The sequence below is a fragment of the Trematomus bernacchii genome, unplaced genomic scaffold (genome assembly GCF_902827165.1).
Source record: "Trematomus bernacchii unplaced genomic scaffold, fTreBer1.1, whole genome shotgun sequence".
NCBI lineage: Eukaryota > Metazoa > Chordata > Actinopteri > Perciformes > Nototheniidae > Trematomus > Trematomus bernacchii.
This window is the reverse complement of record NW_022987394.1, coordinates 544,015-570,872: the sequence shown is the minus strand read 5'-3', so window position 1 is coordinate 570,872 and position 26,858 is coordinate 544,015. Positions and strand designations below refer to the sequence as shown.

At 40.6% G+C, this 26,858-nt stretch overlaps 2 protein-coding genes across 2 annotated transcripts in view; both read left to right on the top strand.

Moving 5' to 3' along the window:
* Positions 1 to 26,858, top strand: part of LOC117486466 — a 197,271-nt gene that overhangs the window by 23,354 nt on the left and 147,059 nt on the right. The window lies entirely within an intron of this gene.
* Positions 3,438 to 18,299, top strand: LOC117486503 (deoxyribonuclease-1-like 1). Its single transcript, XM_034134975.1, has 8 exons — positions 3,438 to 3,535; positions 5,938 to 6,024; positions 6,583 to 6,681; positions 14,091 to 14,203; positions 14,459 to 14,613; positions 14,703 to 14,793; positions 15,717 to 16,068; positions 16,213 to 18,299. Exons 3-7 carry the CDS (start codon positions 6,627 to 6,629, stop codon positions 16,041 to 16,043), a joined length of 741 nt encoding a protein of 246 aa, XP_033990866.1. The 5' UTR covers positions 3,438 to 3,535; positions 5,938 to 6,024; positions 6,583 to 6,626; the 3' UTR covers positions 16,044 to 16,068; positions 16,213 to 18,299.

The window sequence follows — 26,858 nt, the reverse complement described above, 5'->3', positions numbered from 1 at the left end:
CATTCATTGGATTGCACACTTTTTTGTTTGTGTGGATATGTAGCACATTACATGTTAAATAGCACTTAATGACTGACTGAATGGAAATGACAATCAATGAAAATGTAAAACGAAAAAAGCGATCATGAAAATGTTTCCAATAAATGAATAAAATCATTTTTGACCACTTTGTTTTTCAGATATATCACATATTTGTAACTGAATGATGCATGCATTGAAACAAAACACAGTATAAACTGAGGAGTGAGTCCCGTGAGTTTCATGTGTTTTCTTCACTCCGCTGGGAAACTGCTCTCATGTCAAGAAGCATCAGATCAGTGCATGCGCTGCATCGTCCAATCAGTGAGCGATACACAGTAAGGGGGCGGGGAGAGTATCTGAGGATTTCACCGGAGGATGGTCTGGTGGTTCCTCGATTATCGCTCCTCCATTATCGCTCCTCGCTCCTCGATCCTCGGTCCTCCGGCACAAATAAGGCCATTGGGACGCTACTCAAGATGGGGCAGACAAATCAACTTCCGGTGATACCGAGACCGAAGAGCGAGGAAATGAAAATAACCGAAGTGAGACGCAGCCCAGGGAAACTAAAGACAGGAAGGCAAACACAGGAAGTAGGATCAGACATGACACAAGGAGGAAAACATTTCAAAATAATGATACAATCTATAATTTATCTCTGGCCTTCATTCACAAAAAATACATGTAGTTGATTTGGACACATTTTTTGAAGCCCCATTGACTGACATGCAATAACTGGGACTGATGGAAGAATCTGCGAGGAATGAACTAGGAGCAGAGAAATAATCATATTTTAAATGACAGCTCCATCATAAGAGGCCAACAAGAGTGACAGTAGGCGCGTTCACACCGGAGTACTTTTCCCCGTACTTTTCCCGTTTAGTTCCATTAGTACCCCTTATGTTGCGTTCACACCAAAAACAGTACTTAGTGCCGGGAACGTTTACCCCCATTTTTACTGCCTGCTAGAGAGGTGGTACCAAAAAAGTACCAAAAAAGTACCAATTTCTATTGGCTGGGTGAATTGCAAACCACGCCCCGCAAAACTCTGAAAAGTTTTGTGAAGCCGCCATTGTATTTGTCGCATTAGCATTATTAGCATTAGCATTAGCCCCGCGCACCAACGGAGAGAGAATAACTTATGGCAACACAAAAAAAAACATGGGAGCGGTGGAGATGAGGAGGTGTCGGCGTTCTGGCGATTTACTCGGAAGGCTTCAGTAGAAGCTGCTGGGAGTCCCAGCAGCTTCTACTGAAGCCAGTCCCCGGGGACTCCGGGTGGCAGTATACGCCGTGAAGTTAAACCAGTAAACCCAAAGCAGAAGAAGACGAAGTGACGTCAGCGGCTCATTTGAGTAATCTTCCCTCAGGGAACTTATTCCGGTGTGAACGTGATTGGTACTTAGTACCTGGGGTACTAAGTGCCGGGGCACTAAGTGCCGGCACTAAGTGCGGCAAAGTACTTGGTGTGAAAGCGGCTAGTGTGTGTCACTGTGCTGAAGGATAGACCAGCTATCCAGGCCAGTCTCTAAAGACTTTCCATGGGGTAAAAGCTGCTGCCGGAGTACTGACTGGAAGTAGTGCTGACATCATGTCTACCATATCCTCTTAAAAGACTCTGTCCAACAATATCAGTCTCAGGAAGAAAGGTATTTTAATATAATTAAACATAGCAGAACAACATACATTCTTGTACTCAGGAGGGGACATTGACAGAGGATGTCTAACACACTAGAAGTACTTAATTGTATTGTTGGTACTAGTAGGCGTACTACAACTGAGTCCAGCAGTATCAATTTCATTAACAACGAATCGTAACATTTGATTTTTTATCACTCATCAAATATAACAGGAAAACATGCATTTTGTACTAAGGAGGGGACTTTGACAGAGTATTTCTCAAAAAGTACACAGTAAAGGTACTTCATTGTATTGTTGGTATTAGCTGTACTACAACTGAGTCCAGCAGTATCAATTTCAATAACAACTAATTGTAAAATTGTATTTTTATCACTCATCAAAGATAGCAGGAAAACATGCATTATGTACCATGGAGGGGAGTTTGACAGAGGATTACTCACAAAGTACACAGTAAATACTTCATTTTATTTCTGGTAGCAGTCAAACTAGTACTGAGTCTAACAGTGACAGTTTTATTAAGAACTTATGGTAACAAATATTTGTATCGCTCATCAAATATAGCAGGGGATGAAGAGCGAGAGACGGCTGAAGTGACCGCAGTGCAGAATCGCTGCATAGTTTAACCTCTTGAGCCCTATTGCCCCCAGGGTTAGGGTCAGGGTCAGGGTTAGGGTTCACCCCTGAACCCTGACCCTGAATTTACTCGGACACAGCAACATCTAAATTGATTCAGACACTTCTACAGCCAACTCACAGGTGTATCATTGCTTTGATAAAAAAGGTTATTCATATACCCCTTTTAGTTGTGAAGATATACTCATTCCTTCTGGGCATGTCATTTTCGAGGGTTAGGGCCCAGGCCTCAAGAGGTTAAATCTCCTAACAATGTTGTCCATTTTAGACGTAGGCTTATGATATTTACAGCCCTTAATAACATTTGTTTTCTTTTCTCAATGTGTGTCTTGGCCATTTTCGCTGGGATCGCTAAATTCACCTTGTTTTCCCTTGTGTATTATATTATCACCGTTCCTTCAACAGGATACTGTAGTGCTTCAAAGCATGTGTACACACAAACAGAAAGATTGACAATAAAGTTGACTTTTACTTTGATATCCTTTTTACTTCCCAGAGGTTCCCTGCACTCCATGTCGTACGGATTACTTGTGTTAAGGCAATTGCATTTACTCTTCAAAAATCTTAAAGTGGTGTTAATATGTGCAGATTATCCTGCTGAACCAAACATGTAAGTATCATAAACATTTGTTAACGACAGAGATTATTTCTCCCATAAATGGAAACCCAATAGAGAAAAAGTAAGGAAATGTGGCAGGTATTGGATGAAGAGTAATATAATAGAGTTTCTTTAATTGGACATACAGTATACTCTTGTTAAGTACCTTGTAATTGAGTACAGCACTTTAGTAAATGTTCTTAGTTACTGTCCACCACTGGCCTTGATAATATGTTGGGTGTATCGGTTTAAATCTATGAAATTCATTTGATTTACATTTTTAGTCAAAATGAAGATCGCTGCCTTCAATGTGAAGAGACTGGGATGGAAAAAGGTCAACAAGGAGGACGTACGGGAAATTATCATTAAGGTAACTCACCGTGCTGAACCACACAAGTTTGTTCAGTGTAATATTTCAGTTAATGTTTTTGTACATGGTGAGAAAATTAAAGGAAAGGAGCTGTTTTTTATGCATTGAAAACATTTATAAAATGTAAAAAGTGCTTTTAGTTCTATGCTTTCTTTTCTCTGTGGTTGTGTTTTGCAGATCATGTCTCAGTACAGCGTGGTGGTGCTGGTGGAGGTGACGGATAAGACAGGTGGTGATGCCATGAAACTGCTCCTCAAACACCTTAATGCATATGGGTGAGTTCTCCACACATAGAAGCATGCACATTCATTTAAAGGGGCCCTATTCTGCAGGTTCAGGTTCAAAATGTGTATTTATGGTCATGTGACATGTTTACATGCTTTAAAGCTCCCATGTCATGCTTTTCCGGTTATTACCCGTCCCCTTGTGTGTTATGAAGGTTTTTATGCATGTAAACGGTGTGCAGAGTCAAACCCCTCAAAGTACACCCTGTAGCGAGTAAAACTCTAACACAGAAAATACCTCCCCAAAACGCCTCGTTGGAGATACGTCACTGCCCATTTGATTCTTCCGGGTACCGCCTGATGTCATGCGGTACCCGGAACGAAATGGACCAATCCCGAAGAGCTATGGCCACACCAGCAGCGGCGTGTTCCTCCTCCAGAGGTTCGAAGAACCGGCATTTCACAGAGGAAAGCTTCCAAAACATTGCCCAGTTTGAGGCCGGATATGCACAGCTTGTTTGGACCGTTTGGAGCAGGGGAAGATCCGGGTATACAACCTGTAAGTTTGCATTGTTATTTGTGTATTTATCAAACAAGACTCTTTAAATGTGTAAACTGTGTTGGACTGCTAAGCCATTGACACAGTGCTAACTGTGCTAACTAAGTTGCTAGAGTTTCCATATATCAACTCTAATATCAGCAGATGGCCTTGCATACATGTATCTCATAGCAGGAGAATGTCTGCATTCACACACAAAATACCTATTGACAGTATACTCCGGGTGATTTGCCGTGCGGTCAGTCGCGGCGTAGCGTGTATGCAACCGATCTAACACACGGAGCTAGAGCTAGATTTGGTCGGAAAAACATTTTTGTGATGCTACGTTGCTATGTCAGCAGATGGCCTTACATGTTTGTCATGGCAGGAGAATGTCTGCAGTCACACACACGGAATACTCATACAGTATAGTCCGGGTGATTTACCGTACATTGTGACAGTACATATACTGCATGTAGCTAACGAGGCTAGCTGTATGCTAGCGCAAAACAATGTATTCATGCAAGTTACATTGTATGGTAGCAGAATACCCGTATACGATTGCAATTATAAACACGTTATTGCTAGCCTAATATGAACCACTAGCTTTTGTTCATAGTAATTTTATTACACTGCATTATAGTTGCCTTTCCTCCAAGCTAACGTTCATATCGTGTTAGCTACCAAGGTAAACAAAGCTAGGTTAGCATATTAGCAGGCAAGCTGTTCATTACACAACTACTACTAACGAATCTAAAACAACTAAGTTTCTCTAATATTTTGTGATTTGCATTTGATTTCGTCCAGCCAGATCCTGGCGGACATCCATGACCATGACGGGGACGGGACTTCTACTACTACTGAGGCCTCGTGCTAAAAGGCACCGCACCGCACCGGCTGTGCGCAGGCAAGATGCGAGGAGGAATGGATGATATACCGTGTGTATATATGTATATTTATGTTCATTTTGTACATTTCTAAAAATAAAGTTTAATGGAAATACTTAGTAGGCCTATCCTTTCTTCCCTGAATTCATATATTAGCAAACCATGATTTGATTTCTCATCAAACAGTAGTAGTTAATTACAGGTAAAAATAACTTACTCTTTGTTATGACCGGCTCGTAGGCCACAACGGAAAGGCAAGGAGACATACACGAGTTTACAAAACCACGGCACATTTATTGTGGTAAATGCAGAGATAGGTGGTCGAGGGGAGAGGGTCGCTCAGTTCGTCCTTCTGCAGCCGCTTTGGAGAGAGACTCCGGGCAGCTGGGATTAATAGCACCGGCTACGGAGGTGTCCGTGATCGCGCTGATTACCCTCTTCAGCTCCACCCCACTGTAAGCCCTGCAACACACCTGCACAAAGGCCCTGGGGCCGTCACACTCTTCTATAACAACAGTTGTAGGTTCAGTTCGGTTAGTTAGTATAAAATATCAGCTGTACCATTACACTGATGTTCCCCGAAAAAAGCGGGCGGAGCCTCTCTGGTGGTTGACTAATCAGAACAGAGTGGCCGAGCTGACCAATCGGAGCACACTAGGCTCACAGGGAGGGGGGGGCAAGAGCTCCAACGAGTCGTTTAGTGGAGAAAGTGAATACTGCTGAATACACATGCTTGACAGAGATGCTGTATGCGAAACCAATGTGAGTTTGGAAAATTGCACAGTATAAATCTATTTTAGTATACCTCAACAATGTAATTATGATCAGTGGAAATGGCCATGACATGGGCCCTTTAATGTACAGAAATTTATTTATCTCACACTGCCTGTGCTGCAGCACCTCTTTTCACTTTTGCTTAAAAACAAGTGTTGGTAATTAAATCTTATGGGGCATCTTCAAATGATACAAACAATGATTGATGATTGTGAGAGATGTTCAGTTCCAGTTGTTTCTGTTTTGCTGGCCAGAGATAACAGAAGTAATCCGTACGGCATGCTGTGCAGTGAACGTCTGGGACCGGAGGGTAGACAGGAGAAGTTTGTCTACTTCTACAGGTCAGAAACACAAGTACAGACAATCCTGTATGTGGTTAAAATACCTTTTTGGGCACCAGTGCCTTTATTGTAGAGACAGACCTGAAAATGGAGATGATGTGACACACGGCAAATGGTCTTCGAACTGGAGTCAGACCAAGCCTCAGTACACATCAATCTACCAATTGAGCTATACGTTATGTCTCACAGGAAATAAAAATATGTCTTAAATTGGTAACAGCCACATTCAATTGGATAATTATTAATGAAAACTGTGTGGAATATCAAAGACAAAAAATCAGTAATGTTTATTTTTGAAACCAGTAATCTGTGACACATACATTTGTTTGCTATGGTCCGGTAGCTAAGACCCAGAACATCATAGGCTTTACAAATCAACACATTGTGCCGTTGGGCCAAACTCTACATGCATTTCCTACAAGGCTTTACTGAAAAACTTCCAGTGGTTTATGAGCTATCTCACTATCTAACACAAATACATTAATAAACAAACAAAACACTAACATGTGTGTTTATAAGCTTTATAATACAGTACATGTTTGTGGCTTGTGTTTTAGGAAAGGACGAAGTGGAGATAGAAGACTCCTACCAGTACAGAGGAAATGCTTGTGCTCACCAGAAAGCCTTTCGCTGTCCTTCTACATTTTCCAAACACAGGTATTTGTGTGTGTGTGTGTGTGTGTTTTAGTTTTTTAGACTTTCATTGTGAGGATCAATTTGGGTTTGTGTCCTTTATGGATTATGAGGACATTTTGGCCTCTTCTCTATTTTGGTACAGACCTTCAATCAGGGTTCCTGCAGGTTTCGCCAACTCAAATTTAAGACTTTTTAAGACCTTTTAAGACCACTTTGAATAGAATTTAAGACCTATTTCACGGGCAAGAAAGTATGAAGGAAATTGCTATGAAAGAAGAAATACGTCCCATAATTACTTACAAAGTAAATGTATTCATGTTCAACATAAGAACAATGACTGAACATAAACAGCATAACAGTACAGAACTGTGTTAGCGTGTTAGACAAAAAGTGTGTATGTGTGTGTGTCTCTGTGTGTGTGGTGTGTGTGTGTGTGTGGTGTGTTGTGGCAATTAATCGTATTTTAATCGCAACTACGAAACAAACATAATCGATTATTTTGCTTTGCTAGGTTGTGACATGCACTACAACATATTTGATCTAATTAATTTTAGTCTAATTTATTTTTATTTATCATATTTGTATATGTTAGTAGCTTGTGGAAGTGCGCTCCAAAATATTGTTGATCTTGTTTATTGGTATTTATTATTTTTGAATTATTATTTAAATGTATCATTTATTTAATTTATTTTGTATTGGTTTGCAGTTGAATTATACGTTCAGGGTAATCAACAGTTAAAAAGATACTGTTCAAATTATTATTTGTTTTAAAGTTCAATAAATGGATGTTTTCAAAGTCGATTAATAATCGTATTTAATAATCGTGGATATCAATTATTGACCAAAATAATCGTGATTATGATATTTGCCATAATCGAGCAGCCCTAGTGTGTGTGTGTGTGTGTGTGTGTGTGTGTGTGTGTGTGTGTGTGTGTGAGAGAGAGAGAGAGAGAGAGAGAGAGAGAGAGAGAGAGAGTGACAGAGCTATATTCAGAGCTCTGCTGCCTTGGCTACAATCTTTCATCGTTGCTGTTGTATGATTGGTGTTCACTACGGTATTTAGCGTCTACAGCACCTCCGCTTTTAGGTTGACGTCGAAGACCCAAACGTTGCCCGGAGGGTCCCCCGGTGTTGTTGCGGGAGCTGCTGCACTAGCTAACGCTGCACTAGCTAACGCTACATTAGCCAAACAAACGCTAATTTATTTGCAAAAGGTGCAGCAGCGGGCTTCAAACACGTTCCCCTCCCCTGGTTCAACCAAGCACTAAATTCGAAGTTTTCCAACCAATAACGGTTGTAACTTACACTTCCCCATTGTGGCGGCTCAATCCCCAGTTGCGTTTGAGTCGCCGAGAGGCTAAACTTGGCTATAAACTGTGACGCGTTGTTCGAAGAGAAAAGTCCATAGTGAAGCAAGATAGTTTTTGGGATATTTAATAAACAAAATCATAACATGGACAAAACGGTCAACAGAAAAATGACAGCACAAGCTCACCCTCTGTCATCCGCACTCGACATGAAACAGGTGACTTAAATACACAAACCACAACCCATGTGACAATTAACCGGAAGTGCTCAACAAACAAATAAAAGTGATGTAAACAAATAATAATACAAATAATGAACTTGGGCTAAGTAGCATTAATGGCACCTACAATACCGGCCCCTAATTATCATTTCACAAAATTATAATTACACTATAATAAATTGACAATACAACACAATATTACGTCCATAGATCTCTTCTTGAATTATTTTTGTTCAGAGTTCATAAATTGGCAGTCTTTTGGAAAAGTGAGCTTTAACATCTCACTAATCAAGTAGCAGTAAAAAATGTGGTTTGGTGTGTGTGCAGGGGGCAGGAGACAAAAAATAAAATAAAAGACAAAAAATAGTCCGTTTAGACTTGGAAAAGTCCTCTGCCTCCTGAAGAAGGCTAACTTCGTTAATTGGTCTGCTCAGAAACCAGTCTTGGTCTTGATCCGAAGCATACGTACGAGTCTCTTTTCTTCTTGTTTGCCCACCATGTTCTCCATCCGAGGGGATCGCAATCACCTCTTTTCCTCTGTGGCTTTTTAGACTCTTTAATCGTTGGCTTCTATATGTTGACACATTTCCATATTCGCACAAACATTTCATTAAAGCTGGAAAAAAAAAAAAAAAAGAAAAGGAGGAGTTTCAAACGTCTCTCAAATTTGACTTGTTCCAAACTAAGATGGCAGCCGGAAGTGTAAACTTGTCTTATTCTTCTTCCTCGTTGGTTTCGCTTGCAATTTAATATCTTGTAGTTTCCTCTTTGATAACATGTTTTTCTGCTTCCATTCCTGGTGCTTTTTGAGTGTTCATCTGGATTTCAAGAGCCTTATACGCTTCTTCTTCTTGTGAAAGTTCATATTTCAGGTTTGACATTTGGCTCATTAATCCGTGTACCTTCAGCCGTTGACTGGCAATTTGTTTTTTCAAGCTGCCCTCTCTCTTTAGCTTCCTCTTCCTTCTCTTCTTATGTTCCTTCATCAATTTAGCTTCCTTCCTCACCTCATTCTTTGTTCCTCCTCTATTTCTCCACCCTTTCTCTTGCTCAGGCTCACTGTCTTCACTGTCAATGGGAGCACGGATAATCTCTTGCTCTTCTGGGCCCCTTTCTCTTTCCTATCACCCTTCTTTTCTGCCTTTTCAGTGTCCATCTCCTCTCCCGCTGAAAGCAGATAAGACCAGCGCTTCGGCCATGTTTACACTTAATGAAGTTTTGTCCCGAGTATCATCAGGACATCCTCCTAATGGTCCACTAACTGTCCATCCGAGCATGGTTTTTACGGCATAAGGTCCATCCCCCACACTCCTGATTACATCAATTGGTTCAAGGGCTTTTGGAACATCTGAACCAATCAGCAACTCAATTTCAGCGTCAATTTCAGGTAGACAAACATCCCTCAAATGCAACCATTGATTGATGTCGGTTTGACTTGGAATGTTTCCTTTGTGCACGGGCATAGTCTTCTAAGTGTATATGCCGGGGAGATCACAAAAGTTGCTGTTATGCAGTCCAGCAACCTCTAGGCCTGACACAATGCTGGTTTCACAACGACCTTCCTTTGACCCATAGTTCTCAGCAGAATGTTTGACCTTCTTCCTTGGAGGTTAAGTTTGTTCATAAGGCCTAATGTGCAAAACGAAGCAGTGCTGCCTGGGTCAAGAAATGCATAGGTATGCACTGTTGTGTTCCCCTTTTGGGCTTTAACTTGGACTGGTACTATGGAGAGTTTGCAACCATCTCTCACCGGCCCCAGTAAGGCCACCTGTCTGAATTGAGGCTTCAGCAGTGTTTGCCGATGCTTCTTCCATTTCCTCCTGCTCGTTTTCCATTTCCTTCCTTTGTTGGTAGATGTGCAACATTCTGGGATGATTTAGATTGCATATGTTGCACCTCATTCGTTTCCTGCAGTCTCTACTTATGTGTCCTTTACACAGGCAGCCAAACAAAGGACCATTTTCTTTAAGAAATGTGATTTTTTCATGATGTGTCCTCCTTCCTAACTGTGGACACATCTCCAGAGCATGTTCACATCTACAATACAAAACAGTTTTCTACAGTGCTTTCTGTCATATTTATTTCTGTAACCTTCACGTTGGTTGCAAAGATGCTTCCACTTGGATGAGGCTGTGGCCTTCTCATGTCTTTGCTTACGGGAGGGGGGTCTTTAATGTCCCCAAATATGGGATCTGTAGCAATTTTTACTTGCCTTTCAAGGAATTCCACAATATCCTTGAAGGCAGCTCTTTGGTGGTGTTTTTCCTGGATGTCACATGCTACAGTTCTCCATAAATCCCTCAGCCTATATGGAAGTTTCTTTAAAATGGCTAGCATGTTTGCTGGAATGTTGAGCTCAAACATGTAGTTGACATCTTCCATCGCATTGCAACATCCTCTAAGGTAGACCGTGTATGCCTGTAGAGCCCTTGTGTCCTCAGCCCTTATTAATGACCATGAAAGAGCTCTTTCCATGTATGCTGTAGCAATTTTATGTTCATTGCCAAAGTTCTGTTGTAGTAACCATTTGGCCTTGCTGAATCCACTGTCTGAGGCCATATGTTGGCAACTCCGTACAAGGTCTCTGGGCAGTCCTGTTGTATATTGCTCCAGGTAGTAGAGGCAGTCCTCTGGGGTTATTGTTTTTGCTTTCAATATTGAATTCGAAAGATCTCACAAATGTTTGGTACTGAAGTGGGTCACCATTAAACACTGGAATGTCTTTCTTGGGCATGGATGATAGACACTGTTGCTGGATTAATAAAGCGGTTATTTCATTTTGTTTTTCCATGACTGAAAATATATTGCACTTGTCACTGTTGCTTGTGGCAGTTACTGGATCTGGAGATGTTACACGTAGATGTTCATCTAGATTCCTGATGCCTGCATTGGGTGTTAGGGGAGCTGTATCAATGTTAGTGACAGCTCTGTCTGTGGTGGTTATGATTGGTTGTTTTAATGTTACAAACTGTATTTCCCTTTGTCCCGTTTCAAAATATGACTGCATGCCATTGGATGATATAGAACAATTAGCTGATCCCCTGGGGGCTGCTAACACTTTCATTTTTGCAATGGTGGCAGCAATGTTTCCTTCTAATTCCATTTGCTCCTTTTTCCTTCCTCCTCAATTCCTGCTTTTTCCTCCTCAATTCCTGCTCTTGTGCTTCCAGGACATGTTTGTCCTTTAGGAGTTTTTGGAGTACTTTCATGGCTGCCACTTCGGCCTCAGCTTTTATGTGTGCAGATGCGGTGCTGGAAACTCTTGATCTTGAGCTTTGCCTGCTTTTTGTGCTACCAATGTTTGATATGCTGTCACCAGGTTGTATATCATCTTGTGTGCATGATGTAGCCTTCATGTTTGACGGGGAAAGAGAACGTCCTGCTGAGCCTCAGTGTGTTCAAATTGCTCCTTTACATTGGCAGGTGCCTCGTAGAATGAGAGGAATATCTGTGTTTGCAGCGATTGGTTCATTGGCAGTCACATGACCTGTTTGCAGAAAGGGCCTCCTCCCAGTTTCCAAGAGCCATTGTTGTACATCCTCCATAACATCATTGTTATGTTTTGTTATTTGTTGAAACCAGTTATTTTGTATTTCCAGGTCGTCTTCGGAAAGCAACATAATAACTGATTCATGTGCTGTTTTTGCATTTTCATATTGATGAATTAATTTGTCCAGTTTGAGTTTAACATCCTTTGCATTTTCATCATTTTTCATTAGATGTTTGATTTCCTGTGTGCGTCCTTTAATCTTCTGCACGTTTGACTGACATTCTTTTTGCAGTTGTTCGATTTTGCAAGCCAAGGCTTTACTAGTAAGCTTGACAGTCCTTTTTTCCATTCCATCGTTTGTGTCACTCATATTTGATGCAATATGTGTGGTGCCTTAGCATTTAAAGTAACACGACAGTGTTCACTGGTATGAAACTTAAACCAGCGCGGCCCGCCCGCCACAGCAAAACAAACAATTCGAAAACTTTCCGCCGCTCACGGCATAACAAGCACACACAACCGCCGCTAACGGCACAACAAGCGCACAACAAAAGCCAAAGTCCCCAATGGACAAACGGTCACGCTTCCCAAACTGTGTCCAGCAAAAATACACAAGAAAGGATATAATCGTGCCTACCGCTTTCAGCTTGTTGTGCGCTGCAGTCAATGAGTGTCCATCAGTGAGTCCTCGTGGCTACTCCAATCCATATCGATTTGGGAAAAACGGTCCGAAGGTTCCAAAGGTACAGAATGTTAAGTCCGTTATCCGAAGCGTCCAAGCGATCCGTAAGCTTAGGAAGCCGGCCGGTCCGTCCAGTTCAGTCTCTGATGCGAATCACCGTTTTTTCTGTTGACTTAATGTGGCGGCTCAATCCCCAGTTGCGTTTGAGTCGCCGAGAGGCTAAACTTGGCTATAAACTGTGACGCGTTTTCGAAGAGAAAGTCCATAGTGAAGCAAGATAGTTTTTGGGATATTTAATAAACAAAATCATAACATGGACAAAACGGTCAACAGAAAAAATGACAGCACAAGCTCACCCTCTGTCATCCGCACTCGACATGAAACAGGTGACTTAAATACACAAACCACACCCATGTGACAATTACCGGAAGTGCTCAACAAACAAATAAAAGTGATGTAAACAAATAATAATACAAATAATGAACTTGGGCTAAGTAGCATTATGGCACCTACACCCATATTTATTCGAAGATACATGAGTTTCTGACTGCCGCTAGCTGAAGCTTGGTTGCTAGGTTACTAGCTGGGTGTTCTCCGATAAGGGGCCGGGGGAAACAAAGTTAGTGTATACTGGTTCCATGTTCATTTGTTTCAATACAAATTGTTGGGGGTTACTGAAAGGCTATTACCGTACTGGTTACTTTGCAGCCCGGACATTTCCCCCAAAACACATTTAGACGCTATCGCAACACAGAAGTACCTTTCAAATCCGATCATTTTTAAGACCTTCTAAATCATATTTAAGACCTTTCTTATTTTTTTTGGTCATATTTAAGACCTTTTTAAGGCCTTAAATTCAGATTATCAAATTTAAGACTTTTTAAGACCCCGCGGGAACCCTGTTCAATGGACTACAGAATGTTAAAGCACTTCTTTAGTTAAAATAGGGGTTAACGGTTAGGCAACAATGGTCTGTTTATGTAGGTCCTCAAAGGTGTGTTTCATTTAATCATTATATGTGTTATAATATTTCTTAACGCGCGTTGTCTGATTGTATAATCATATGTGGGCCGCTAGAGTCTGATGATCTCCAGATTAACAGCAGCATGAAAATAACCTGCAGATGCTCCATGGCGGAGGCTACGGTAGAAATTGCCGGGGTTTGCGTTTTTACCCCCTTAATGTCTGACCAATGGTTAAACAGCATTTCCGTGCACATGACTTGTGTTTAAAGTTTATAGTCCGTTTGAGTTTTGTCCGTGTGAACGCAAACCGAACCTTCAGAAAATCTGTCGTCTGATGCGCACCAATCTTGCTCTAACGCACATTCTCAAAATATTGAAGTGACTTTTATTTTGTATATATTGATTGTTGTGTTTTTATGTAGGTCTTAATTTGTGCACATGTACAAATGTGTCATTGATTGTGTATTGATAAATGGTATTTCGATCTCTCTGTCTGTACACACAAACTGGAAGATTGACAATAAAGTTGACTTTGACTTTATCAGAGAAGCGGACTATTAGGTGTGAAGGCAACCTAAGTTGTGAGGACCTTTCTATATTGTGAGGTCCTAACTTTAGGAAAGACATATATGGACTGTTTAAACATAAATACTTTTTTTTAAATTATACTTAGGTTGCGATAACGGCGTGTATGTGTGTGTGTGTGTGTGTGTGTGTGTGTGTGTGTGTGTGTGTGTGTGTGTGTGTGTGTGTGTTTGCCTCCAGCTGTGCAGAATCTGGTGTTGATCCCGGTCCACACCAAACCAAGTGCCGCAGAGGCGGAGCTGAACGCTCTGCATGAAGTGGTTAAAGATGTGAGGGAAAAATGGAAGAAGGATGTAAGTGTTTAAAATATTATTGATGGGTTTGAGAGAAAAACAATGTGGTAAAATCTTTACATTTAACATTAATCATTTTGAGTTTATCACGATATTAAGTAGGTTTTTGAGAGATTTAATAGTTTTGTTTAATTATGTTTCTCATGTAAGCACACTTTGTTTAAGCTTTGAATACCTACAGTATGAATAAAGTAAAAACAAATGAACAAAATGTGTTTTTCCATTCTGAATTTGCTTGTGTTCTTTCTTCTGCAGAACATTATGATTTTGGGAGACTTTAATGCCGATGGACAGTATCTCTCCAAGAAGAAGAAGGAAAAGCTCCGCATCTCCTGGGCTCCTTTTCGTTGGCTGATAGTCGATGATGTCGACACCACGACTAGTAGCATAACACAAAACACCTACGACAGGTAATACACATTTCATTGTTACAGTTTAATCCAAGCATTTTTTGTGTTTGTTAAAAAAAAATGAATTGTGCTGCATTTCCAAACAACAGGATCGTGGTTTACGGAGAGAGCATTGCCATCGTCCCCGACTCAGCCAAAGCCTACAACTTCAAGAAAGAGTTGAACTTGACACAAGAACAAGTGAGACTCATGTTTAGGGGATTGGTATCGTTGGTACGATGAGATGTTACCCCCCACTCTCCCCTACTGTAACACTGAAACCTGCTGAAGTGACACAGCCCAACCCATTACCGGTTTAAATGCATATATTTACATTTTTCCGGTTTAGCACTAGCAGCATCGTAAACAATACATTTTATTTGGGATTATTAACAGCTACACTACCGAAGCCCACCGACTGGTTGGACAGCATACTAAAGCACATTAGGATAGTTTTATAAAAACTGCCAGAAGGGTGGACAAAGATTAGATAACGTTAGCTATCTACCTAACAAGCTGGCCAAACGAACATTAGCTATCTTTCAAACTGGCTTACTAGCAAAAGTTTACAACCTCTGAAACATTTGCTCTCTATCTCACTTAGCTAGCTAGTTTATGTTAGCTATATATCTAACAAGATAATGTCAGCTATCTAGCTACCTATTGACAAATTGGTGGCTCGCATAATTTTGGACTATTATTTAATATCCTACAGTTAGACTTGCAGTGCAAACTTGTGTCTACAGTTCTGGCAGTGAGAGTCATTTTAAAAACACTGTTGACTTTTATTAAGCTGTCAAATAGCCAGCAGCTGCTCACAGCTGGAAACATCTTTTAAATTCCCAAATATGAGTTGTTTGGATAAACAAATCACATAATGGTTATCTAAATGGTTAGTTTCTTACCCGAAAAAGTGTTACAACTTAATAACAGTCATTCAAAAGCTTTAAACACTGTTTCTTTGTTAAACAAATGTTGATGAAGCTCGCAACCCTTTTCCAAGTAATAGCGCACATACTCTAACCGGAAGAACAAACACAAAATAAGGCAATGTGGAAACCCCCCAGAGCAGGCAAAGCATGAGGTGAATTACTGACACTATTTAATGATATTTTCTGTCCCAGACTAAGACTGTCAGTGATCACAAACCTGTGGAGGTGGATCTGATCGGGGGGATGCGGGAGGTGAAGCGGGAGGTGAAGCCGGAGGTGGAGCAGGAGGTGGAGCTGGTGGAGCGGATGGGGAAGCTGGAGGTGAAGCTGGAGGTGGAGCTGGAGGTGAAGCCGGAGGTGAAGCTGATGGTGCAGCTGATGGTGCAGCTGATGGTGCAGCTGGAGTTGGAGCAGGAGGTGGAGCAGGAGGTGGAGCAGGAGGTGGAGCTGGAGCTGGTGGAGCTGGAGCTGGAGCTGGAGCTGGAGCAGATGGCTCAGAGAAAAAGGAATCCAGTGTAACCCTTGACTGGAGGAAGACCTCAGGGTAAAGATGTCTCTTGTTTCATCAACATCAGTGACAAATATTAGACATTGGAGAGTATTTAGTTGTGTTTTTTATGTCTCTTGCTGCATCATGAATCTCACATTAACAATATAATTACATTTCTTTTGAACTGATCACTTACAGGAGCCCAGAAGAAGAAGGCTGGGCCGGCAGCCACAAAAGGGAAAGGAGTGTAAACCAAGAGAAGAGGAACCAAACTTCAATATGTTATTATATCTTAAAGGTGGGTTATGTAAGTTTGAGAAACCGGCTCGAGATACACTTTTTGTTATATTCCATGGAATGCTCTTAACATCCCGATAGCAATGAATATCTGAAGTGCTTTGACAAAAAATCCATAAAAAATGTCATCTGTGGAAGCCGTAGTACTGTAAAAAGCACGACCAATCATCTGAGCCGGCCCGGCTAAAATAACTGGATGGCCTACCTGCCTGTCAGCCTTCCATCTGTGCACAAACTTATCTCGTGCCCTCATTGGTCATGTGCACGTTTGTGTGTGTTGGAGGAGGGGCTCTGTAAGGAAGTGGCAGATTTTCTCCGGCTGTGTATTTTCAAATTCTAGCGATCTCGAGCCGGTTTCTCAAACTTACCTATCCTACCTTTAAAGTAGTTTTAGTTATTAGCTTTTAGTGATGAGCGCTATTTAAGTGCAGTGGCGTTTTCATATGTACAAAAGTGGTGGGGCACGAACAACTGAGATGTTTATATATAAGCTTCTGGTGCTTTTTTAAACACGTCAACAAATAGCTGTAGGCTATCCATGGAGAGGGGGGGGAGTGTCACATTACATACTGTCGGAAGCCTTGAATGAAGAGCACGGAGCAACACTGTGAGCGCATACATTTACGTACACAGCGTAGGGATGTCATATTGTAATGCACCTTAACACATGCAGTAAAGGGCACCATCACAAAGCGATACTTAACAATAACAACAACAACAACTGTAATGCTTCAGCATTAAAACACCATAGACTGTAAATATAAGGAAAACACAGACACTCATCGCCGAGGACACAATATCAATCGATCCAGCAGAGCAATAGCCTATAGGCAAAACACAGAAGATCATCAAAAGATATGACATAACATGAACTTACCAAAGCTGAAGTAGATGTCAACTTCATTCATTTTCTTTCCGTGTTACTGATTTGAATCGCTCTACGCTGCTCTCTCTTGTCTCCTCTTCACAACTACACTTTTCGCGGCACACATACTTTCAGCCAATCAGCTCTGAATTATGAGATTACGTTTTGATGGGGATGCCAGCACTCATCCCCACTTGTGATTATGTTTTTGCCGCACACATTGAATACAAAAAGACTCTGAGCATATACGCAGTGTAGTTTTTACAGCACCCATTCATTTTGACAGCAGAGAGAGGGGCTAGATCGGGGCTTTCCCCACATCGCTCAACACGGCTCCATAGGCACACTGTGGACACTAATCAGAAGAACACAGACTAAAACAGCAATGTAGGCCTACAGACGAATCAGACGACTAAACATGATCTTTAAATATATTTTAACATATATTTCATACATATTTTTGGAATTAATATTTTAATTAATTTCTGCTGACAGTAGGTGGGACCTGCCCCTAATGATGAGTCGCCACTGGTTAAGTGTATGAACAGAATAGAGCTTGTATTGCTTCTTGATGTTTCTGATGCAGCTTCAAGTTCAGCAACAGAACAGTTTCCAGTAATGTAGGACGCATTTTGTTAAATGAAAATATTTTAACCTAAATTCATAGAATCTAAATGTTTGGCAAATGAGGTAGAAGGTGAAGACGTCATTTTAGGATTTTTAATCAAAGTATTTTAACTATTTGGTGGGAAAAACAAGTGGTTTCGGTTAGTTTGTTTTTCTGTTGTTGTGTGACTTCGGTTAGTTCGGATTCAGCAACAACAAACAAATAAAGTATCTGACAAGTCATCTGACAACTATCCTCAAGGTAAAGCACTTAAAAGATTCTAAATATAGAATATCTTTTTTTAATTGGATAAAATACATTTTGCAGACTGTCACGTCTACAGCAATAGTTTCTGAGCCAAACAGAAAAGGATAAGTTCCTCATATCTCTTCAATATAACCAAACTATACATTGATTTAAACTATATTCACAGACGCATGGCATTACAGTATATCACTGCTTTTTTACTAACAATGCTTTTTGTTATCTGCAATAAAAAATAATCATGAAATTATATGTTGTGCTTTCTGTGTCATTATAAACCCCATGAATATTTGTATTAGGTTAATGTAGTCATGCAGTTTGTTTTTTTAGAGTTTTTTAACAACTGTTAACAAGAAATGTTGTTAAAATAATACAAGTTTAAAAATGTTTTATCCATATTGAACTCCTACATGCTGTATATAAAGGAGCCAAGGTTGCTTCACAAAATTCAAGTCGAGAAACAGCAACATTCATGTACTGCCATGTGGTAAATGTTTATATGCCGCTCATGCTCTTTCTGCATATCATGTATTTATTTTGCTATGTATATAAATGTCAGGTTCTTAAATGTTGTATGTGAGGGACTACGGATGGAAACTAGCTCAAAGCTAAAATCCGGCATGTTTACGTTTTTAAAGCATTATTTGTTTTAAATGTTCATCAATGTGCACTGTCCCTCTTCAAATAAACGATTAAATGAAAGAAAAAAAAATGAAAAATTCTGCTGATATCACAATGTGTGTTTCGGTTCCCACATCATATTTATTTGTATCACTTCAACCAGGACCAACTTCAAATGTTGTTACAGTTTTTTTCCTGGTCTTCTCTAAAGAAGAGGGACCAATGAGAACGTTGTCATGTTGCCCTTAAACATTCATTAGCTAACAATGACATTATTGTTCTATTAATATAAAGGGAGGTCAGGTACTCTTTAAAACAGCTGCTAGTTATGGGTACTTTTTACTGAAGTACATTTCAAAGCCCTCAAAGTTCAAAGTTTAGTCAGTACTTCTACTTTTACCAGAGTATTTTTAAACACGAGTATCTGTACTTCTACTTGAGGAAAGGATGTGTGTACTTTGCTCTCTGCAGAGAGGAGGACGGTCAGTGGAAGGAGGACCAGAAGCTGGAGGCTCACAGTGATTGGGTGAGAGACGTCGGCTGGGCTCCGTCCATCGGGCTGCCCACCAGCACCATCGCCAGCTGCTCCCAGGTCAGTTATTACAGATAACATGACATAAGAAACACTTTATTTATCCCAGCAGCATGTAAAACAAGTACTGCACGTAATTAGAAATAAAAAAGTGTGGAAAGTAAACAATTATACAATATAAGCATCTGAAAATAGCAGATAAAACAGAACTAAAAGAGTGAAGATATAGAAGTTGACCGTGAGAAAAAATACGTAAATTATCTGACAAATAAAACACTATTGAGGGGCTAAATTACAGCTAACACAATATAAAAGTGGGATATTATTAACATTTTGGGTATACAATGACCAGAGATGGGGTCGTTACTAAAAAAAAGTAATATATTACATATTACATATTACTTTAAAAAAAAGTAATATATTACACTACTTCGTTACTCTCTACATAAAGTAACTCGTTACTTTACTCGTTATTTTACTCGTTACTTTACTCGCAGGGCCGGCCCGCCCCTCCCTACAGGCAGATCACGCAGACTGCTAAAGTTTCAAATGTTCTCTTTAGTTCAGTTTCCATTGTCGCATAAGACTGATCCAGATAGCTCTGACCATGGCTGTCCTCTGTCTCCTGCTATCTGTATTTTGCGCAGTATATCTCTGAACGATGCGATGGTGATTCCACTGTGCAAATGGGAAACATTACCTCTACTATGAAGGATGCTACAAGCCTGTCCATCTCTGCTTTGGTTACCGGTCCTCCAAATTCTAATTTGTGCTGCTTCGGAGTCGGCGGCGGCGCACTCACAACATCCTCACTCTGGGTTCGGGGGTCCTTAGCTATTAGCTTCACCTTAGCATGTGTTCTTTGCAGGTGTTTGTTGAGCTTTGACGTGGTGTTTGCAGCAGTGGATAACAGCTTCTGGCCTGGACACAGTTTGCACCTCACCGTCACATTCCTGTCTATTCTTCGGACGAACTCAAAATAATGGGCATACCTCCACCCCTCGAAAGTTATCGCTGACTCAGCCATGTTTATGCAGCACTGCACGTGGAGATGTGGACGCGCAAGTCGCGCAGATTACGTACATATAAACCTGCGGCGGAAACCCCTCTTGTCTGTCAGTGTGATTATGACTGATTTTATAAAAGTAACGAAGTAACGCGTGTCGGGGCAATGTTAGTAACTGTAGTGTGATTACTGAATTATAAAAGTAACGCGTTACACTACTCCGTTACCGACAAAAGTAATATTATTACAGTAGCGCGTTACTTTGTAACGCGTTACACCCAACTCTGACAATGACATATTCAATTAAAAAAGTGTGAAGTTATAAGTCCAGGAAGTACCACTAGGTGGCGCCAGAGATAAACACTCAGTGAATTCTCAAGAACCTGTTGCATGATTGGAGCTGAAAATCAGAACATATCTGATTATAAACACGCTGCATTAATCTTTTCTGCAGTACAGTTAATGAATATTTGTCGACACACCTGTACTTAACTTGTACCTTTCTTTAGTATTTCCATTAGTAATACTTTTACTTCACTGCATCACACAGGGAAATAATGTACCTTTTACTCTTATACTGTTTTATGACACCATGTTATATACATAAAAAGATAATAATATGCTCATACAGTTTGATATATTGCAGTTCTAAACTACTTATCCACCCAGTAGTAGGCAAGAAATCCAAAATATGTTTAACATTGACGAACTACATAATTGAAATGTTTATAAGCATTCGGTTCTGATAAAAACGGAATAATATAAAAATATAACGGTGAAGAAGGAGCCATTCTGCATAATGAAAGCTTTTGATACATAAGGTACATTTTTATTTAATTATTTAACTATTTTAAGATAATATTATTTTTAATTTTGCTTTTGAACGTTTTATTAGCAGCTGAATAATAATAAAAACTCTTCTGCTTCACATAGCACAGAGATCAGTGGGAATACATTTTGTTAAAGGGCCCATGTCATGGCCATTTCCAATGATCATAATTACATTGTTGAGGTATACTAAAATAGATTTATACTGTGCAATTTTCCAAACTCACATTGGTTTCGCATACAGCATCTCTGTCAAGCATGTGTATTCAGCAGTATTCACTCTCTCCACTAAACGACTCGTTGGAGCTCTTGCCCCCCCCTCCCTGTGAGCCTAGTGTGCTCCGATTGGTCAGCTCGGCCACTCTGTTCTGATTAGTCAACCACTAGAGAGGCTGCGCCCATGTCTAAACGGCTGCTCTCAGCCGAACATCAGTCTTATCATGGCGTCGGTACAGCCGTATATTTTATACGCCAACTAACCGAACTGTAGCTACAACTGTTGTTATAGAAGAGTGTGACGGCCCCAGGGCCTTTGTCTTACGATGGGGTGGAGCTGAAGAGGCTAATCAGCGCGATCACGGACACCTGGCCGGAGCCGAGGTGCTAGCCAGCTGCCCGGAGTCAAACGGCAGCCCCTCTCTCCCTCCAAGCAGCTCAGCAATCCTCTCCCCTCGACCACCTATCTCTGCATTCACCACAATAAATGTGCCGTGGTTTTGTAAACTCGTGTATGTCTCCTTGTCTTTCCGTTGTGGCCTACGAGCCGGTCATAACAAAGAGTAAGTTATTTTTACCCGTTATAAACTACTACTGTTTGATGAGAAATCAAATCATGGTTTGCTATATATGAATGATAGGTTATAGGAGCAAATAATTCAGGGAAGAAAGGATAGGCCTACTAAGTATTTCCATTAAACTTTATTTTTAGAAATGTACAAAATGAACGTAAATATACATATATACACGGTATATCGTCAATTACTCCCCGTTGTCGGCATCTTGCTGCAGCCGGGGCTTTTTGAGACGATGCCTCAGTGTGGTCGTCCAGTCATGTATTGTCCGCCAGGATCTGGCTGGACGAAATAAAATGCAAATCACAAAATATTAGAGAAACGTAGTTGTTTTAGATTCGTTAGTAGTAGTTGTGGTAGGAGTGTGGATCTATAATGAACAGCTTGCCTGCTAATATGCTAACCTAGCTTTGTTTACCTTGGTAGCTAACACGATATGAACGTTAGCTTGGAGGAACGGCAACTATAATAAAACTACTATGAACAAAAGTTAGTGGTTCATATTAGGCTAGCAATAACGTGTTTATAATTGCATTATTCTACGGGTAGTCTGCTACGTTCGGTCATACAATGTTTCCCGCTAGCATGTATAGCTAGCCTCGTTAGCTATACATGCATAGCTAGCCTCGTTAGCTATACATGCTATCAGCGTCGGAGGAAAGCTAACTGTAATGTACAGTCCTTTGGGGGTCTGTGAGCGGGCAAAGATAGGGGATTTCCCCGTTGTCTCTGCTGGAAGTGTGAAATAAACAGAGTCCCCATTTCAGGGACACCTCTTGGAGGTCTCTAGGCCGTCCGTTGGGGGTCTGTGAGCGGGCAAAGAGAGCTAACCTAGCTTTGTTTACCTTGGTAGCTAACACGATATGAACGTTAGCTTGGAGGAACGGCAACTATAATGGAGTGTAATAAAACTACTATGAACAAAAGCTAGTGGTTCATATTAGGCTAGCAATAACGTGTTTATAATTGCAATATTATACGGGTATTCTGCTACGTTCGGTCATACATTGTAACTTGCATGAATACATTGTTTTGCGCTAGCATACAGCTAGCCTCGTTAGCTATACATGTACTGTCACAATGTACGGTAAATCACCCGGAGTATACTGTATGAGTATTCCGTGTGTGTGACTGCAGACATTCTCCTGCCATGACAAACATGTAAGGCCATCTGCTGACATTGTAGTTGATATATTTAAACGCTAGCAACGTAGCATAACAAAAATGTTTTTCCGACCAAACTAAGGTCTAGCTCCGTCGGTAGATCGGTAGCATACACGCTACGCCAGCTATAATGTAATTACGTTTTGCGACTGACCGAACGGTAAATCACCAGGAGTATACGGTCTATGACTATTTCGTGTGTGAATGCAGACATTATCCAGCTATGAGGAACATGTATGTAAGGCGATCTGCTAATATTGGAGTTGATATATGGAAACGCTAGCAACTTAGTTAGCACAGTTAGCACTGGCTTAGCAGTCCGAAACATGTTTACACATTTAAACAGTCGTGGTAGCTACCTTGTTTGATAAATACACAAATAACAATGCAAACTTACAGGTTGTGTACCCGAATCTTTCCCTGCTCCAAACGGTCCAAACAAGCTGTGCATATCCGGCCTCAAACTGGGCAATGTTTTGGAAGCTTTCGTCTGTGAAATGCCGGTTCTTCGAACCTCTGGAGGAACAGTGTTAAAAAAAAATTTCAACCACTGACTTCGTCGTGGTTCTTCCGTCGGTAGGACAAACAGCTCAGATTTCTCCTCACATTTCAGGAAACAGGTCCTGGGACATGGGAGCTTTAAGATATTTGTTCCCTCTGCCCTTCTTGCAGGACGGACGCGTGTTCATCTGGACGTGTGACGACCCGGCTGGAAACACCTGGACGGCTAAACTCCTCCACAAGTTCAACGATGTGGTTTGGCACGTCAGCTGGTCCATCATCGGAAACATCCTGGCTGTTTCAGGAGGAGACAACAAGGTACAATATACACAGTTATATATATATATTTATTAGGGCTGTCAAGTTAACGCAAAAAAAAAATTAACGCCACTAATTATTTTAACGCGATTAACGCATGTGTATTTTTTGTCCTCGGCCGCCGTAGTTTCAGAGCGCATCGAGTGTAAAATACCATCGACAAGCTGATGCTGACAGCCCCGCTCCTGCCGCCCGCTTGTGGCAGACCACACTTCCACGCTCACTGGCAGGCCCGGACTGGCCATCGGGAGGACCGGGAGGGAGTGTGTATGTGTGGCGCGACTCGCGCGAGCGAGGCACACCTTACGTGTTGTTGTTGTTAGCATCTGGTGCTAGCTAGCTGCGCTAACGGATATAAGGAGCTGTTTCAATGACATTTCGCCGACAACTGCGCCGAGCACTTGACTTTATGCAGGTAGCCAGACAGTGGGACATTGTACGAAAAGTCAGCACACTCAGCACGGATAGTACGCGCAACATGATTGCAGCGTCCAGGCAGCTCCCATTCGAGCATATATGCCTTGAGCTGCACATAGCTCCAACGATCCATCACAGTGTCTCCACACACACACACACACACACACACACACACACACACACACACACACACACACACACACACACACACACACACATAGTATTATTGTATGAGAGAGGTTCCAGGTTGAATTGAGGCGAATATTTGTAATGTTCAGGTTGTTGTGTTTAATATTCATGAGAATATTTGTCATTGTTCAAATGATAATAAACAAACATATAAAGCATATTTGTCCACTCATATTTTGATAAGAGTTTTAAAAACTTGAAAGATATCCCTCTAAGGTACATTTAGAACAGATAAAAAATGTGCGATTAATTTGCGATTAATCGCGATTAACTATGGACAATCATGCGATTAATCGCGATTAAATATTTTAATCGACTGACAGCCCTAATATTTATGTATACTTCCTTGCAGGTAAAAGCAACTGGAACTGTACCATGTTTATTTCTCCAAGTGAAGTCTATTTACAAAGCTTGGGGAAAGTGAGGTACAATATAATAATACAAGGCAAGAATGGAACTTACACTTTTACACATTTATAAAGTAGTAATAACAAAATCATAATAAATATAAGATTATTCTTTTTCCATTTTTTTTACACCTGAATATTTGTTTCCGGACGCATACAAAGAAATGCACATATTGTAAAGGAAAACACTACTTTTACTGTAAATGTAGTTAAACATGTAGGATTTTGGATTTTATGAGGATCCCGTTAGATCAGCGGTTCCCAACCTTTTTCAACTCAGGGCCCACTTAAGAATCAAAAATGTTTTTGCGGCCCACATTCAACCATAAACAATACGGAGGCTAAATAAAGTTCTGATTGAAGAACACACACAGTTAATAAATACAACTATTCTTCCGGCTAAAATACATGTTTTTAAAAGTCAATCAAGGAGTAATTTTAATTTAAGGTGTTTTAAGAGTAGATTAAAAACACAATTTCTTTTGGAAAAAATAATTGCCACAAAAAATCAAAGGGTGGCTTTGACGCCATGAAATGGGAAATAATGAGCTCTAACGAAGAGTGGGATTGAAGGAACAATAAATATGTTTGCCTTGTTGTGTTTTTGGTGGTTTTTGATTGTCAACTTATTTTTGTTTGTGAAATGTTGAAGTGATCCTACTGACTGTATCTTTATTTCTTCTGTTTTTGTTTGTGTCTGAGATTGGAATGTCATCTCCTATATGTTATTGTCATGTCCATGATTGTGTCTCTAGCCTGTACAAAATAAAACATAACAAATATTTGGCAGCCCACTTGCAATGCCTTAGCGGACCACTAGGGGGCCGCGGCCCACAGGTTGGGAACCGCTGCCCTAGAGGTCATAATAGTGGAGACAATGGGAGACACTGTTATCTTAAAAACCTTGATAAGAGAATAGGGGTCAGTTGTTAAATGTAAGGAAATGGTTTTCACTAACACTGATGTTACAACCCTCAGAGATGTCTATTATTTTTTCTCCATAGTGTTAGAAAGGAACTAGATTATATGAAAGATTACTTCTTTTTTTTTAAACCAACAGTTGTCACACCTGGCAGAGACAGAGTCACAGGTAAAACTCCACGCCCTATTCGCTCATAGGATCAGCAGGGGGGAGGGAAAAGAAGGGGGGTAGGGATGGTGGTGGTGTTCTGATATAGGACATACAAAAACAATAGATGAGCAAACAAGTCATAAAACAATATTGACTGTAATGGTTTATTAGGGGGACACTACAACAGGTGCAGAGACAAGGGGTCAATAAAGTATTATTAACCCACTATGTAAGGAACAATAAGTTATAGGGTGCAATACAACAACAACAACAGCTGAGCAAACGAGTCATACAAAATAATGACTACAAAGAGGTGCACAGACGCCTGTCACATCAAAAGGATTTAGGGGCGGGTCATAACATTTTATGGTGAGTCAGAAATCACTCAGCATGTCATAAACACCAACTTGACAGAAACCAGTTTTTGCCACACTTTATAACCCTATAACCACACCTTCTCTGAGGTGCAGCGTCACAAACTAATGAAACTCCTGTTAGACTACAAAACTGTGAGATCTTTGTGTTCACAATAAAAGTGTAGTTTCTGAGTGAATATTGGTCTTGAATCTCATAATATCAGGTGCTCATTTTCCTCTTGGATGTTCTTCTTGACCCTCGAAGAAAGAGAAAATGGTGACGCAGCGGTGTCTTTCAGGCATGTCCTTACCTCACAGAAATGACAGGAAACATCAAACATTACATTATCGTATAGAGCAGGTGTGTTGTTTATTAAAGAGGTGTGTGTGTGTTTTTAGGGGCTATAGATATAATCATTCTTTTATTGTAATGTTTTTTTTAAACTTCAACAGTAAACTACAAAAATAATCAGATTATGAATGAATAGTCTGAAGTTCATCAACATTAAAATGTATTTTATTATCAAAATAATATTTAACTGTTATCAAAACTTAGTGCAACTATAGAAGCTTGCTCTGTTCGGTTGTCTCAGTGCAATAATCACTTTT